Here is a 15,601-nt window from a genome sequence, read left to right on the forward strand (position 1 = left end):
TTTTATTTAGACTCATATCCTGGCACGTAGGAGTGCCTGAAAAAGATATTGTGAAAAGGTACAGAATGAGGTTTACATAAATACATATATTTTTAAATTTCCATTGCTGGGCCCAGGGGTGGAAGTTAGAACAGACAGGGGTTTTGTGAGGCAATGGTGTCCAGTCTCCTTTGCGGATGCAGCACTAAGTCACAGCATCCACTCTGAGCTAAAATGTTTGGGTTTTTGTCTTTACTGCTCCAACCAGAAGGATGTTCTAGAACCCGAGATGCTTTGTTAGGTGCTTGCTTTCATTTTCTAGCATAAAAGTACTCACACACAGTTTTATCCTCATATTCAACGTTACCTTTGAATTCACACACCATTTTCCACGGTTTATGGCAGATGGCAACCATACCCTCTGTCTCAGCTTTCATTCTGCTGCATTAAACAAGCCACGCTCTGGTAACCTCATAAAATAGACTGTTCTTTTCCTTGACTGTGCCAGCAAATCATCTCTGGACATGCTAGATTATCTGCCTCTCGCTGAAAAGAAGGGTGGTCAGAACTGGGCGCAATTTCCCAAGGGGATGGCAGAACATTCTGGCATGAACACTTCTCTGCCACAACTCTCCAGTTACGCATCCTAAGTGTCTGCTTCTTATGCCATTGCATCATATTGGTAATGATGTTCATTTGGTAACTGTCAACTACAATCGCATCTTTCTCTTCCTCAGTCAATTCCATAAGATGATCCCATTCATCAGTCTTATTAGTTCATTCCTTTTTAACAGCAATTCTTTCCTTTTTTTTTTTTTTTGGTCTTGTCAGTTTGCTGTTTTTTCCTGCCAAAATTGTTAAAGAAAAGTAAGAAACAAAGGTTAGTTCCAAGAATAATACCCCAGGATGTCATTGGTAACCTCCCTCAGCCCAGTAGTTTCCATTCAACTCTATTCAACACTGTTTCCCCCTGTGCTTGCACTTTACTTCCATTGAAATTCTCCTAAATCCTAGTCGTCTTCAGAATTACTAATAATTTCTATTTCAGGCACTTTGCTACAGTCCATTATTCTGTATCACCCATAAAACTTTTCCTTTGCCCAGAACATCAAGCCTCTCAAAAAAGGCAGACATCAACTGCCAATACTTAGCTCACATCTGATCTTCCACACATCCATGTCTTTGGTTATACTTCAAACTCCTTTTCTAAAGTACCCGTCAGGTGAAAATAGCATGCCAGCATTTTCCTGGATTACAAATTTTCTTTGTCTTTTCCAAAGTACAGAACACTTCTAAGAAATGGAAGAATTATCTTAGCTTTTCTCTAGCCATCTGGTATCATGTTTATTATCGCAAGTGCAACTCCATGTTCCACTTTTTTCAGCTTTCACGTCTCTGGAATCTGAGAGCACTTACAGCTCTCGACTTTTCCAGTACTTCACTTGAAGTAATTTCCACTTGTCATTCTCATAATTTGTCCTGCCTCCCCTCCACAATTAATATTATCATGGGAAAAACAACAACAAAAATTGGTTATAAACAACAGTTATGCTTACTTAATAGTGACCCACATTGAGCATAAAAATACAGCAGGACTTGTCTGAGTTCTTATCCAGGTCAAATTCCCCTCGGGTGGCCTGGGTTCGAGCCATATGAAAATGGGTTTACCGTTGCACGGGTTTCTTAGAGATTACCAATCTTTGGATTTAGATCCTTATCAGGTTTACAGCACTGGATAAGCACCCCCTGAAAAGCCTTCTTGGAACTTGCTACTTTTGTTCCTCCAATTGGTTACTAAGACATCTGGGAAGCCTAGGTTTTGGAGTTCTGTGCTTAAATCTACCAGTGATTACGCATGACTTTAAGCACGTCCCTTTCCGCAGCTGTGGGTGCAGAGACGTTCCATGGCATTAAGCATTCATGGACACTTGGCACCTGAAACCCTCAGTTACGCAGCACCGTGCCACTGCCTCTCTTTGCTCCCCGTCTCCTCCCAGCCATACTTTCTAACCCCATTTTTTTGTGGAGCATTGGGATCATTTCCCAAAGCTGCCCTGATCTGCGGTTCGCTGGCCTTTAACCATCCCTTGACATTTATTTCTGAGCGTTGGCCAGGCTGACTGTGGCGCAGGGGGTTATGCTGACAGATCCGTCCCCGGCCTGGCCCTTTTCCAGGCCTGTCCCCTCGCAGGACGCCTTGCACTTGTCACCTCGGGCGAGGCGGCACCTCCGCCCTGCGCTGAAGCGGGGTTGTGCCTCCAAATACCCGCCCTCATCCCACGGGCCGGCGCGGGGTTTTCCTTTTACGCCGCCCAGCAGCGCCCGGAGGCTGCGCCCACAGCAGCAACGCTTGTTTCCCACCCACTTTTACCCCAGCGCTGCCTGTTTTGCAGCCGTTCCGCCGCTACCGAACCGCCCCGCCCGCCGTTCCGGGCACAGGGGCAGCGCCTCTGCCCGCCTCAGCCGCCATCGGGGACGCGGCGGGGCAGGTGGGCGGAGCCAGGAAGGCGGTTCCGGCCGCCGATTGGCCGCTGGGCGGGGAGGGGCGGGGCGCTGGCCGCGCGGGGGCGGGGTGGGCGCCGCGGCCTCGCGCCGTTGCCTCAGGTTGCGGGCGGGCGCGGGAGGCCCCGGCAGCGCCCCTCCCCGCCGGGAGCAGGTAGGGCCGGGGGCGAGAGGGTGGCCGTGGCCCCGCACCTCCCACAGGGCCAGCGGGACGGCGACCGGCGGCCCCCCGCTGCGCTGCCGGTGCGTGGGGTGGGGGCGGGGTGGCTGTGCGGGGAACGCCGCAGCGGCCGGGCCGCGGCCGGCCCCGACCCCCGCCGCAACGATCCCCCCTCCCTCGCGCTTCCCGCCTCAGCTGCGGGCACCTCACGGGGTCGCCCGACGGGCCGGGGTGGTGTGGGGCAGAGCGCGAGCACCGTGTGGGGAATGGGGGGGCGGGGAGGCCCTGCTCGGTGAGGCGTTAGTGCATGCCCCAGCCCGCCCCGGCGGCGGCTGGGAACCCCGCCGGCTCCCGGTGTGTGTATGTGGGGGTTCGCTTCCATAACCATCCTGTGGTCGCGTCTGAGCGAACCCCAGCTTTCTGCTGGGGGCGGTGTGGCGGGGAGCTTTGGAGGACCAGAGCCCACCTGGACAGCTCTGAAACCTGGGCTCCCTCACGCTTCCAGCTTCTCAAAACAAAGTGCCGTGTTGCAAGAGGGCCCCCCCCACCCCCGCACACAGGTTGAAAAACCTGTTTTGAGTGTACCTGTACACACATGACATGTCCATCACTCCTTCTGTGACTTCTATGGAGCAAGCATATAGTGTATGTACAAGAGTCTTGTTCTCTAAACTTAATTTTTCTCCTTGAGCACGTATAAGTACATGCTCAGCTGTCCATTATACGTGGTTATTGTCAAAAATAGCATCACATTTGTGACAAGTTCTGCTGTCAAAGCCTTAGCACAATTGTTTTTCATCACTTGAAGTGATTTAGCCTTTGCAAGGTTTTTATAGCACTTGCAGGAAAACTTTGTGCTTTAACACAAATTGCAAATTACAAAATCCGGATTACATGAAAAAGTTGGATCCTGTATTATACAACTTTTTTTTTTTTAAATATATGCGGAGGTACCGTGCACTTCTCTGTGGATATTAGGAAACCTGTAGTTGCACTTTAGTCTTGTCAACATAAGTGCGTGTGCATCTGATGACTCCTTTAAGTTTTCTTCCCAATGACTTTTCTGTTGCTCATTTTCAGATTTAATTCAGTTAGAAGAACCTATGGCTGGCAAATAGCAAGTATGATCCTCTCTGCTGTGCTAGACTACACTTAGTGGTAGTTTGGTAATACTGTGAACAGGAAAATTCTGTCCTTTCTTTCATTGAATTTCTCTGACCCCTTCTTTCTGTCTGTCTAAATTAATAACATAGGGAAATCATTGCTTTTTTGGAAGACCTTCCATTCCATTTCACCAGGACTTCGCACCTGAGTCTGTATGTCTTGGATATCATTAATACCTTAGGCAGTTGTGTTTTTGCACGTAACAGAAGTCATTATGAGGATGCTGTCTGTCTGTCTTTTCCCTTTCTTTGAAATAGTTTTAAACTTTTTGCTTCCCTTTTGCCTTTGCAGGTGCGCATGTGTGACATTAACTGCTTGTGATGTTATACGTGAGGTAGTCTTGGGTGCAGAACATCTTGTTGCCTTGACATTGCATGGTTCAGTACTGTGTCATGACCTGGTAGCATATTTCTAGATGCAAATTAAAATCCCACGGCGTAAGGATGTGCATACTTAGGTCAGGGGGCGTTGGCACTAGCGTAAACGTGCGAAGCCATTCTTTCCAGAGTTGGGTCGGTGCATGCATTGTAGCACTTGGGTCTTCGTGTCACCTACCCAACAACACGGGTTGTTTCCCTGCCTTCTTTGCTTTGGTAGTTCATGTGCTGAATTCTTTTCATTTGTGTGACAGATTGTATTCTCCCCTCTGGCCCCTTTAGAGTACAAGATGCCCTGGATACTTGCAAGTGCACAGATTCTGTTCTGTTCAGTCTGCTTTTCTGTGTGCAATAAGCAGTCTTTTTTGCATTAATTTTCAAATGTCTCTATTGATTTCTAGTTCCAGCAACTTTTGTCATCATACTTTACAAATCTCACCTCTTCCTGTTACCATCCACTCAGTCAGGTCTGGCTGCTTTTCACTGTGTTTCTTTTGTTTCCTCAACGTTGTAATGGCGGTGCTGTGTAAAATGTTTATAATTCCTTTCCTGTCTTTTTCTAATTTAGCAGGTTCAGCTATCATCTCTTCTGTACTCATGCATTTTACTTGTTCCTTTGTGCATTTCATGAGAGAGTCTGATGTGCTACCTGTGAAAAACTGCTGTGGACTTGTTTGTTTTACAAAACTTTGTTTTGTTTTGTTTTATTTTATCATAGCCTCTGAACAAATGTCATGGTAGCAAATTTATTTCACTGTTGCCCTACATAAGAGATTTATTCAGTGATTTGCAGTTTAAGAGACTTTCTGTTCCCTCATACAAGAAAGCTGTGCCATCATGTTTATGGTAACTATAAAGCTATTCAAAATGTAAACTCTAACTTTTCCTTACTGGTGAAAATAATAATTGAAATAATTAGTGATATTTTTGGCCTTGTTGAATCTAAGAATGCGTAAGCCGATGCAATTTGATAATGCTGTGGGAAGAAATAGTCCTGCCCTTCCCAGTGTCCTCTTCCTTGATCTTCCCTTTGTGCCAGCACATGCATTTGTACAGCTGCGTAAGACTGAGGAAATGAATTAGTTGGAGAAAAATGAGTGTTTTTCATCTGGACCTCTCTTCCAAGTTGAGGACAGTGTGAACTGTCCATGGCGTGCAAGAAGAGGAGGTTTTAATTTATTTACTTCAAGATTAGCATCTGTAATCCACTGCTAAAATGCCTTTTATATTAGCATGTAGATTATGTGAGGTTCCCAAATAGTGTGACAAATTTATTTGGAGAAATACCAGAATAAATCTATTCACATAGCTTGTTGTGTGTAAGATGCAAAACCCAAAATAAGTCTCAAAAAGAGACTACTTTTTTTTATTTTTCCTGTTCACTCATGTGTATAGATTAAATGTAATAAAACCAAACATGTCTTGAAGCTCCATGAATTCTTTCTGTCAAGCAAATTCCTGAGTAAAAAGCACTGTGTAACAGTCTCCAGAATAAAAATTTATACTTGTTTAGTAGAAGCTCTGCTTTTACTCTTGAGGATTTAACCTTGAAAATTCAAGATGCAGAATGTTAGATTTTCATCTGGAGATGTAGTCTTGGATAGCACAATAATGTCTGTTTCTATTCAGGTAATGTTTTTCTTTATTTCTTACTGAATTTGCCTGAGTAGCTGTCTTACAAGTGGTAGCCAGCTCTCCTCTGATCTTAGCATGTGAGCCGTAACTAGAATGTAACTTGGCCTGGTTGTTAGAAAATGTCACTGTAACTCCATACGTCCATTTAATGTTTCTTCTCTCTCTTAGGTTGCTCTAAGACCTGAAAAGTTGACTGGAAACAGCACCAGGGTGGAGGTTACAACACTGTGGTAAGTATGCTATTTTAAAACATAGAGGGGAGAAGCTGGGAAAGGAGCTGCTACGGAATCATGAGTCCAGGAGTGAATCACTCAGTGATGAATTATCTGCAGCTTTGTGTGGGAAGATTAAAGTGATGAGAATCTTAAAAGAGGAGAAAGCTGTAGCTGGTAGCGTGATCTTGGTCACAGTGAAGGAAAAGAAAGATGCATGCAGGGTACGAGGAAAGGCACTTGACGCTTCACACTTTCATAAAGCTGTAAAACATACTAATTTGTTCATCATCACCATGTGGTTGCTAATTACAGCATTATTATTTTCATTACGGCTCAAGTGGAAAACGGGAGAAATGTTTTTCATTAACAACATGCAGGTTTAATGAAGAAGTCAAAACTAGAAGTTGGGTTTCCTCGACACCATACTCTACTAGCTTTTACTAATCATCTTTATTAGTTTATAAGAATGTAATGGTAGTAATATTTTGTGTTTGTAAAAAGGAAAGATTTTAGCCTCATTGCATGTTATATCTTACTATGATAGAACTCATCCCAAGTATTTCTAAAGAGGTTATTTATTCATTTTTTCTCTTCCCAGGGTGGCTTTCTAGAAGATGACCATAGAGGATCTCCCAGAACCTTCCTTAGAAGGAGATTCCCTTATTGAAAGAGGACGGTTCTTATTCCCAAACTCTGAAACATCTGTTACTTTTTCTGTTGCTGCAGCACCAATGCCTTCAGATTGTGGTATGTACTTTTAACAGAAAATGAATTTGTGATCAGTAGAGAATAAATTTGAATAGTAAATTTTAAGAAAAGCTATCAGCTCTTAATTTATTCCTCCTTTTCAGGAAAGGTTTTCTGCTTGTTAAATGAATTATCTATTATTTTTTTAAAGGAAATAAAAGATGAAGACCCATGCTTTTTCTGTTTTTCCTACTGTTCCTACTGTTTTAAATTATTTCTTTTCCTTCTTACTGTTTCTTTTGTGTGTGTGGTCAGATGTTTGTAGGTTTTTTGCATCTCAGCATAGAACTGGATATTGTGTTAGGATGTAAAATTGCAGTAATTAAATGTGGTTAACCATCTAGATCACATTTAAAGCCTCTAGAGCTACACTTTTTCTCGTGCTTTCAGTGTGTAAACAATAGACTATAGGGGGATATTTCTGTTGAAAGTGTAGATCTTTATGGTGGTAAGAACTGTGAAATGAGCGTTAGAAAATTATAGCAAGTATTGGTGATCAGCTTTCGAAATAATGTTCAATTGTCTTCACAGGTACAAATGACAATATTTTAAACAGGATATATAATATGTTAACATGTCACTGTAGGTAGGGATCTACAAGTATAATGCCTTTGAATATTGCAGAAGGTGTTAATAGCATCTATATACCTTAAAAATTACTACCTCCACCTCTGTTTTTCCCATGCATTGATTACAGCAATCAGCTGTATTGAGAAGAAAGAGATACATGTAATGTTCTGTCTTTGACAGACTCAGCATTCTTGAGACCCATCTGATGAGTTAGTACAGGTTGGAAATTTAACAGTTCTGTACAACATATTCTAGTACATGAACATCTGTCTTTCTTTACATGGTTTAGGCCTATTCTCATAACTTGTCTGTCCTGTTCTTCTCTAAGTACTGCCATGATTTATTCCGTTCTGCTTTCTTATCCCTTAGAAAAATTTTCCATTCATCCTTCTTTAAACATTGTTATGTTGTGGTATCCTTTAATAACACTACAATATCACTACTATCTGTCCTACTTGGTCTATGCCTACTCCATGAATAAAAGAAAAATTCCTTTTATAGGAGGTCGCTATCACCTGTGTAACAGTAATATTACTGAATCTGAGTAAAGAAGGTTAAACCACAACAGACAAAGATACTTGGTCATTACGTTAAGTGCATTTATTTTTCCTTAATACTGTTGAGCACTGTAATCAATGCATGGGAAAGATAGCGGTGGAGAAAGTAATGTTTTAAAGTATCTAGATGCCATTGGCATCCTTTCATGGAACTTTTTGTTTTACAGATTTTCTGTAACGTTTCTTTGGTTTGCAAACACTACAGTTGATCACCTGTTAAGCAGTTATGATGGTTGTTATTATATTCTCAGGTTTTTACCCTAGCATGCTGACTGTACCAGTCTATTAGAGTTGATTTCTGATATATACTTTGGTTCAAGTTCATAGCTAGAAATCTTGCTGGTAGACTAAGAATCATGCATGCTGTGTAAGATCATTAATCTTACTAGTTGTCTGTTTACTTCAAGCAATAGATCAACTGTGGTTTATACAGAAGTTAAGTATTAGTAGATGAATCAGTAGGTCTCTGTCAATGCATGGGACATAGGTAAGACGTACACTTAGTGTAGGGCTGAGAGATAAGGGGTTCGCTTCTTTTTTATATGCCAGGTGCAAATAAAAATTAATGCTAAATATTAGCGAAGTTGTCCTTTTTCATTCTTGTTGAATCAAGGCAATGCAGTTAGAGGAACTCTGGATAGCCAGGAAGCAAGCTCCATATGTGCTTTTATCCATTAATCCAATCTAGAAGTGTGGTATGCTCTTTTTGAGAAAAGGTTATGGTTATTCATCCAGAAGTAGTTTATACCGTGTCATACACCCAGATGGCTGATGCTCTATTTCACTTAACCTCTATGTCCTTTCTGAGAGCCTTGTATATACGATTGATGCAAGCTGACATTGTACGTTAATTTGAAACCTTTTAAAAGGCAAGTCCCTGGTTGCTGCAGCAGGGGTAAAAGTTCAGTGTTTTCCTTGATTCAGCCATTTGCTGATGACAGTAGGTTCTCTGCTTCCATTCCCTCTCCTAATAGCCATTCCTATCCAGATTCTTTCACATAATTTTCCAGAGTTGGAAGAAATTCTACAAATTTAAAATACGGTATGTGTATATAAATGCACACACATACACCTGTAAGTAACATGAAATATCATACTTTAATAATAAGGTAGTTTTTACACCCGTACTTTGGCTGCCTGAAGCAACGTAAGGCTTAAAATCTTAAAAATATGTCTTTTTTCTGAGCTTGGTTTGGTGTCTTAATTGTTTGATGTTTGTTACCTGCAGCTGCCTCCAGCTGGGATTGATACATTCATGAACTATTTGAAAATTATGGAGGCCATAGAATGCTTTCCTGATTTGTGCACGTGTTTATATTTTGGTATATTTTGTGTAAATTGTGATGGAAGAAGAAGGAAAAGACATGTTTTGTAGCGTATGGAGAAATCATGTACGTATTTAATCGCAAAGAGATCAAGAGGCTTGTCTGTGCTTGGGAACAGCTTAGAATCAGCAGTCTTTGGCTAGCTTGAAGGAAGAGTAAACCCTTATTAGCATAATCACTGCACATCTCTGTTAGTCCTTGCCTAAACTTAAAATCTGTCTTGCAGTACCATTGTATTGGTTGCTGATTCAAAGCTTGTTCAGAAATAGAAGCAAGACATTAGTATTAAAGGAAAAATAGACCAGATGTTAAAGAAAATTTTCTAAATTAGTTCAACATTCTAATTTTCCAGTGTGGTGAGTAGTGAAGTGACTCTGTCTGCTATTCTTTGCCTCTGAGTTTGAAAAACTAGATGCATGTTAAAACTTACAATTGTGCCTAATGATTTTTTTTTTTTTAAGAGTTTTCGTTCTTCGATCCCAATGATGCAGCATGCCAAGAAATACTTTTCAACCCCAAAACATCAGTTTCTGAATTGTTTGCTATCTTAAGGCAGTGGGTTCCACAGGTCCAGCAGAATATTGATATTATTGGGAATGAGGTGAGGTATCAATGAAGATCCTTGAATACTTTCAGTATTAAAGAAATACTATGCTGACAGCGAATAAAACCAGTTCATTCAGAAGCAGAACTAATCATAAACGCAGACAGCTTCTGCATTTTAACAAGTAGTTACTGATCAGTGCCTTGCATTCCACATGTTGTCAGCTTTCATTTGGAAAGAGAAAGATGATGGATAAAAATTCAGTACATTTGGATTGATGGTAGAAACAATGTTTCTTCTCAAAGGAGTTGGTTAGGGACCCTTCACCTTGGTGTTTCAGTTTCCTACTTAGCAGTAACCATAAACTCCAATATATGAAGACGCAGTGAAGCCTGACCTTAAGGGCAATGTTTCCAAGGCTCAAAATGAGTTAGGAACTGAAATCTCTTTGCAACCTTCAGTAGGCTCCTTTCAGAAGACACCTTGTTTCTAGGAATTCCATCCTACTTTCTCATTTGTCTTCTTCTGGATTACAGGCTTTTTTAGACACGTGGGGAAGTAAAAGATTCTTCCTATTGTAGTGTAACTGGGGGCTTTTTTTGTGAGGGAGGTTGAGAGACCAAAAAACAATGGGAGAGACTTCATAAATTATGTTGTTTTCCTATTTTTCAGTTAAGCGGTTAACTTTTCAGCATGTGAAATGTATGTTAGAAGTAATAATATACAAAAGCTTTAAAATTTGTTATCAATGAAGGTTAATGATATTCATATAATGCTATTTATTAGATTTGTGTATGTTGCTCAGTTCTGCAGTTGCAGTCTATTCTGGCAGGCTTCTTTGTTATTAGCCATTGAAATGAATCCAGGAGTCAATATATCTGAAATGACTTACTAAATAATGCTGATGTCAGAGAGATGCTAGAGCTAAAAAGTGTTTGTTTTCCACTTGTCTCTCAGATCATTAAAAGGGGTTGCAATGTGAATGACAGAGATGGACTGACTGATATGACTCTCTTGCATTACACTTGCAAGTCAGGGGCTCATGGTATTGGTGAGTAAAGAAACGTCATTATAGATGTAGAAACCTAATTAATTCACAAAGGCTAATCCCATCGACTATTACAGAATTTTTCCTTGCAGTAGATTTTTTTTTTTTTTTTTAATACAGCTTGGTTTTGTCTCTTCTAGTGGCCATCAGAAAGATAGATAAAGAACTGTAGAGCAGTTATGGCTGTGGCAGTTGGGAGTAAGATGAGTTAGTGGTATAGGTATTGCAAACAATGTTACCAGCATAAACATATATTTAATGTAGCAAATTATGGAATGGAAGGAAAAAAGCTGTTTCAGACCGAGGTACAAACTGTGAACTAAACTATCCATCTATCCATCAGTGATGTTCGTTTTTTTTTTTTTTTTCTTTCACCTTGATCATGTCAGAAGGAAACAATAATCTTTGTTTGCCTTATTATGATAATAAATACTGGAAGTAAGAGCATATTTAACTCTGAACACCCCTATTAGCTTTTCTATGTTGTGCTACTTTTTTGTTGACCCAGAACCCGGTTTTTCTCTGTGTTTGAACTGTGTTTCTGAATGAAGTCTGGCATAGATTAGTGTTTCTGGTGTTCGCAGATCTTTTAAAGTAAACTTCAACATTGTGGTGTGTAATCTTTTTTCTTCTATTACATACTAAAATCCCTGGTTTTGATGGGTGACACAGTTCATTATTTACATTAGAGATAAACAGGTAGTGTTATATATACTATAGTAGAGTTTTCAGCCCTTTATGAAAAGGCAAAGATTTCTGCATCCTAATCCTAAAAGAAAGGCATAATAATTCTGCTGTGAGCTTTAACGTACATTATGTGTTAAACCCATTAAATGAGGGTTTAATGTACATTATGTGTTACACGTGAGCATGTACATGTTTTTTGAGGTCAAATAAATCTCTAATGCGTATTCTACAAAATTTACCTTGCAGGTGATGTTGAAACCGCTGTAAAATTTGCTACGCAGCTTATTGATTTGGGTGCTGATAGCAGTTTACGCAGCCGCTGGACAAATATGAATGCCTTGCATTATGCTGCCTACTTTGATGTTCCAGAACTTATTAGTGTTATTTTGAAAAATGCAAAGCCAAAAGGTAGGCATTGTTACTTTTGTTTCATGTAGTTGTCTGTATTTTGTTACTCTGTTGACCCTAAGCTGGTCTGTAGTGGTCTTTAAGTGTGGGATTCATTTATTATACATAAATAATTTCTAATTTTTTATTCTTTTAGTCAGCCTCATTGGTTCATTTTTCTCTTAACCTATTATTATTTTTTTTTGGTGGTTTAATGCAGTGATTCCATTGCTGGTTTTTAAACTTAAGCTTTGTCCAAGATGGTAGAGAAGTACCTAATAGAACGGAAAGCAAACAGGTTAATTCTAAGTTGTTGAGGACCAAGAAAGTGTATGCAGAATACCAAAGATGTAACTGTTCTGGTAAATTCTTAGAGTTTTTGAGATTCCGTAAACGTTGAGAAGTATGTTTGAAACGCTGGGAGAAGGGTAAAAGAGAAGTGGGGATTTGGCAACGGCATGTGGCAAACTAGTGACTGAAGCAACTTTTTTTTGTACTACTTAGTTGTCTAGAAGGTCATGTAAGGAACAATTTGACTTTAGTGTTTGGCATAAATAGATAATACCATTTGGAATGATATGAAGGATTGGTAATTGGAGCCCTGTTTATACTAATGCAAATGGAAATATAGAAATGCTTCTAAACCAGAACCATTTGTTCCTAATTTGGTCAGGATATCAAACCAGTAAGCAATTTTAATACTAAAATTGTACAAATGTTAATTTGTTCTACTGAATATCCTTCTGATTGTGCCATGTTGAAAAATGATTAATGTCCTTTTTTTAGCTAGTTGTAGCTAAAGACTCTGTGTCAAAATTCTGAAAAGCTGATAGGTTTTTGAAGTACACAAGGCTTGTTTACCACATCTTGAATCATCGTGGACGTAATTGTTAAACAGCGCTGTTATTGGTATGACATGCTTAAGAGGTAACAAGTGTAGATTGGTAACAAAAGACAAAATAAGACTGCACAGTGGTTAAGTCCACATCACATTTCAATAGTCTGGTCTCCATAATTTGCATCAGCAGATTAGGTCTTTTTTTCAGACCTCATTTGCATTTGGTGTTCTCATCGCCTCCTGTGCAGTGCCTGTGGAAGGGACAGGAATTTGCTCAGATTTCCAAGGAAACCACTCTGGTTATATGGCTTGGCAGTTGGCAGCTCTTGGATAAGCAGATGATTTTTTTTTTCTCAGAAAGTACGTAAAATGATTTGCCCTGTGACATGAAAACAATGGATAGTCTGAATTAATAGAAAGAATAATCTTAGCTCCATATTTCATGAGGCAGTTTGCAGAGAAGGGTGGTTGTATGTAGAGGGCAAATACGTCTTGGATAGATCCATACTGAACTGGAGAAAAAATGGTTGTTAATGTATAAATAACTTTTTGAGACAGTGGTATACTGACTCCGAAACATCCATTGTGAAAAAGCCAGTCCCACAGATGTTTCCTTTTGATTTACTGCTAAACTATTTCCTTTATGGCGCTCTGCAATTAAATTCTGTATACGGATTTGCTCCTCAATTGTTAGAACAGAGAGCTAATTTGATCTTAGTTTATTAGAGGTTTTAAATCTAAAAATTGTTAAAAGCTTAAGAATTAGAAATGTTGTGTGGTGCCAATAGACAATGACTATAATGTGCATGGGATGCTAATGACAGACCGTTGCAGCTTATTAAATTTCCCTAGATAAATTGGGGGTAGTTACTGGGTAACATTTGATACCTATGGGTTTCTTTTTGTCACCTGTACTATGCCAACTTAGACCTAGAACATAGCTGAAGGAAAACAGTGTTTAAAAACTCCAAGCGTGAAGCTGGACTGAGGAAGTCACGCTACTCTAATTAAAAAAAATAAACCTACATGTCAGTTACTTTTTAAAATAGGAGTACATGCAAATGTGGCTGACTCAGTAGCTGAAGTTACTGATCAGTATTTCTGCAAATTGGTTCCTATATGTGCGGAAAATACTTGATAGCCTTATTAAACATGGAGGTTTCAATGGCTGTATACAACTACACAGCTTCTACTCAGTGTTAAACTGGTAATGATCTTTTGACATTTGATGTATAAAAGGTACATCTGCATGTGTAGCAGTTTTTATGATTGCGTCTTGTGAATGCAGCCTTTTTTCATGCATGTGCCAATTAAATTTAAAATAACAAAGTTTGTATTCATATTAGTGCAATTGTAAAAATGTTAAAATTTGATCCCAATGTGTCCCATCTTTGACCTAATCTTTATTATTATGTATAAAGTTGACATATCTATACAGACATATATACTTATATATCTTCTATATATGTTGACATTTTATTTGCCCCCAAAACATTAATTTAGTATAACTATATAAGGATGTTGATTCATTTGGGATATACTTTGTTTATCATGTTGTGAGAAGGGCTAGTGGTTTTTGGGACAGAGACCAATACTGGAAAATACCAGGAGACTGTACAGCCCTGAGGTGGAAAGTTTTGATTCTCAACAGTGTTTCAAATTGGAATGTTATTGCTATTATTTTTTGGCTTTTTGTTTGTGTATTAAATCAGATGGCATTTTTAATTAACAGTCATATACATAATTGATTTAAGCAGACATCTTTCTTGTATAGTTTGGGACAGGAGTGAAAGAATAAATAGACATTAAAACTCTAATCTTCTAGAACAGTAATAACTTCATAGCAGATTGAAAGATATACTGTGAACAATTGACAGAAAAATATATTATGCTAAATCTCTTCTAGTCAAATGCAGTGCTCCATTTTCTGAACTATCAGTGCAAGACCCTTCAGAGTCCAAAAGAAATTATAGAAATGACTAGCTCTTACTTCATTCTTGGCCATTAGTAATTAAATCAATGTAAAGCAGCGGTATAATCAGTTTTCCCTTGCCCCACTGCCTGCTCACAGAGGAAAACAACTGGTTGAAGATGCATCTCATTTTAACACTTGGCACCTGGAAGCAATAAAATATAAATATTTCTGAAACATTAATTTATATGCAAACTGAAAGTTACTAACTTGTTAATCTTAGCACAGTAGATTGGGCACCCTGAATAGCAACAATTTTGCAGTTAAGTCATCAGTATTATAAAATGAATGAAGGTAAATGCTCATCTTCCAGATTGGTTCATGGTATGAATAAACAGATGCAGATAAGGTTGATACTCTGTGTAGAATTCTCATAACCATTTAGTACATAAATAATGATCTCTCTGTATAAATGTTAACATAAACTGTAAAAATTAATGTCCTCTCAAGGAATCTGTAGGGTGAAATGTTCATGTAACAGACTTACATACCTTACATGTGATTTTTTTATTTGCAGATGTGGATGCCACCTGTAGTGATTTTGATTTTGGAACAGCTTTGCATATTGCTGCATTTAACCTTTGTACAGGAGCTGTCAAGTGCTTACTGGAGCATGGAGCAAATCCTGCCTTTAGGGTAAGGAGTTAGGTTGTAGATTCACCAAAAGGTGAAAAAAAATACCTGGAAAAATTGAGCAGTCTGTCCAGGATTTTGGTTAGCTAAAAATGTGTCACATGGAGTGATAGTGCCTCAGAAAAATTATTTGTAACTTGTAGTGGATGATTTTATATGCTTTGTCATACTTATGTGTTGAAGTTTGTGGTTTTGTGTCACAGTCTAGTTTGTTAGTTCAAATAGCTTTCAATATGTTCTTCTATTTGTTGCTTGAACTTT

At 39.3% G+C, this 15,601-nt stretch overlaps 1 protein-coding gene across 6 annotated transcripts in view; it reads left to right on the top strand.

The window, feature by feature from the left end:
* The first annotated feature begins 2,521 nt into the window (after positions 1 to 2,521).
* Positions 2,522 to 15,601, top strand: part of CLIP4 (CAP-Gly domain containing linker protein family member 4) — a 32,131-nt gene continuing 19,051 nt past the window's right edge. For 2 of the 6 annotated variants that reach the window (XM_063328131.1, XM_063328135.1), the window contains exons 1-7: positions 2,522 to 2,635; positions 5,986 to 6,047; positions 6,631 to 6,779; positions 9,693 to 9,832; positions 10,733 to 10,826; positions 11,757 to 11,918; positions 15,225 to 15,343. In XM_063328131.1, coding sequence (XP_063184201.1) covers positions 6,647 to 6,779; positions 9,693 to 9,832; positions 10,733 to 10,826; positions 11,757 to 11,918; positions 15,225 to 15,343 — 648 coding nt within the window. In that variant the 5' untranslated portion in view covers positions 2,522 to 2,635; positions 5,986 to 6,047; positions 6,631 to 6,646. Of the gene's footprint in view, positions 2,636 to 2,693; positions 2,725 to 2,936; positions 3,287 to 3,721; positions 3,763 to 5,985; positions 6,048 to 6,630; positions 6,780 to 9,692; positions 9,833 to 10,732; positions 10,827 to 11,756; positions 11,919 to 15,224; positions 15,344 to 15,601 lie in introns of those variants that run through there. The other 4 variants (XM_063328132.1, XM_063328134.1, XM_063328133.1 and 1 more) reach the window with 4 other exon arrangements.

Source organism: Chroicocephalus ridibundus, chromosome 3 (assembly GCF_963924245.1).
Source record: "Chroicocephalus ridibundus chromosome 3, bChrRid1.1, whole genome shotgun sequence".
Classification (NCBI taxonomy): domain Eukaryota; kingdom Metazoa; phylum Chordata; class Aves; order Charadriiformes; family Laridae; genus Chroicocephalus; species Chroicocephalus ridibundus.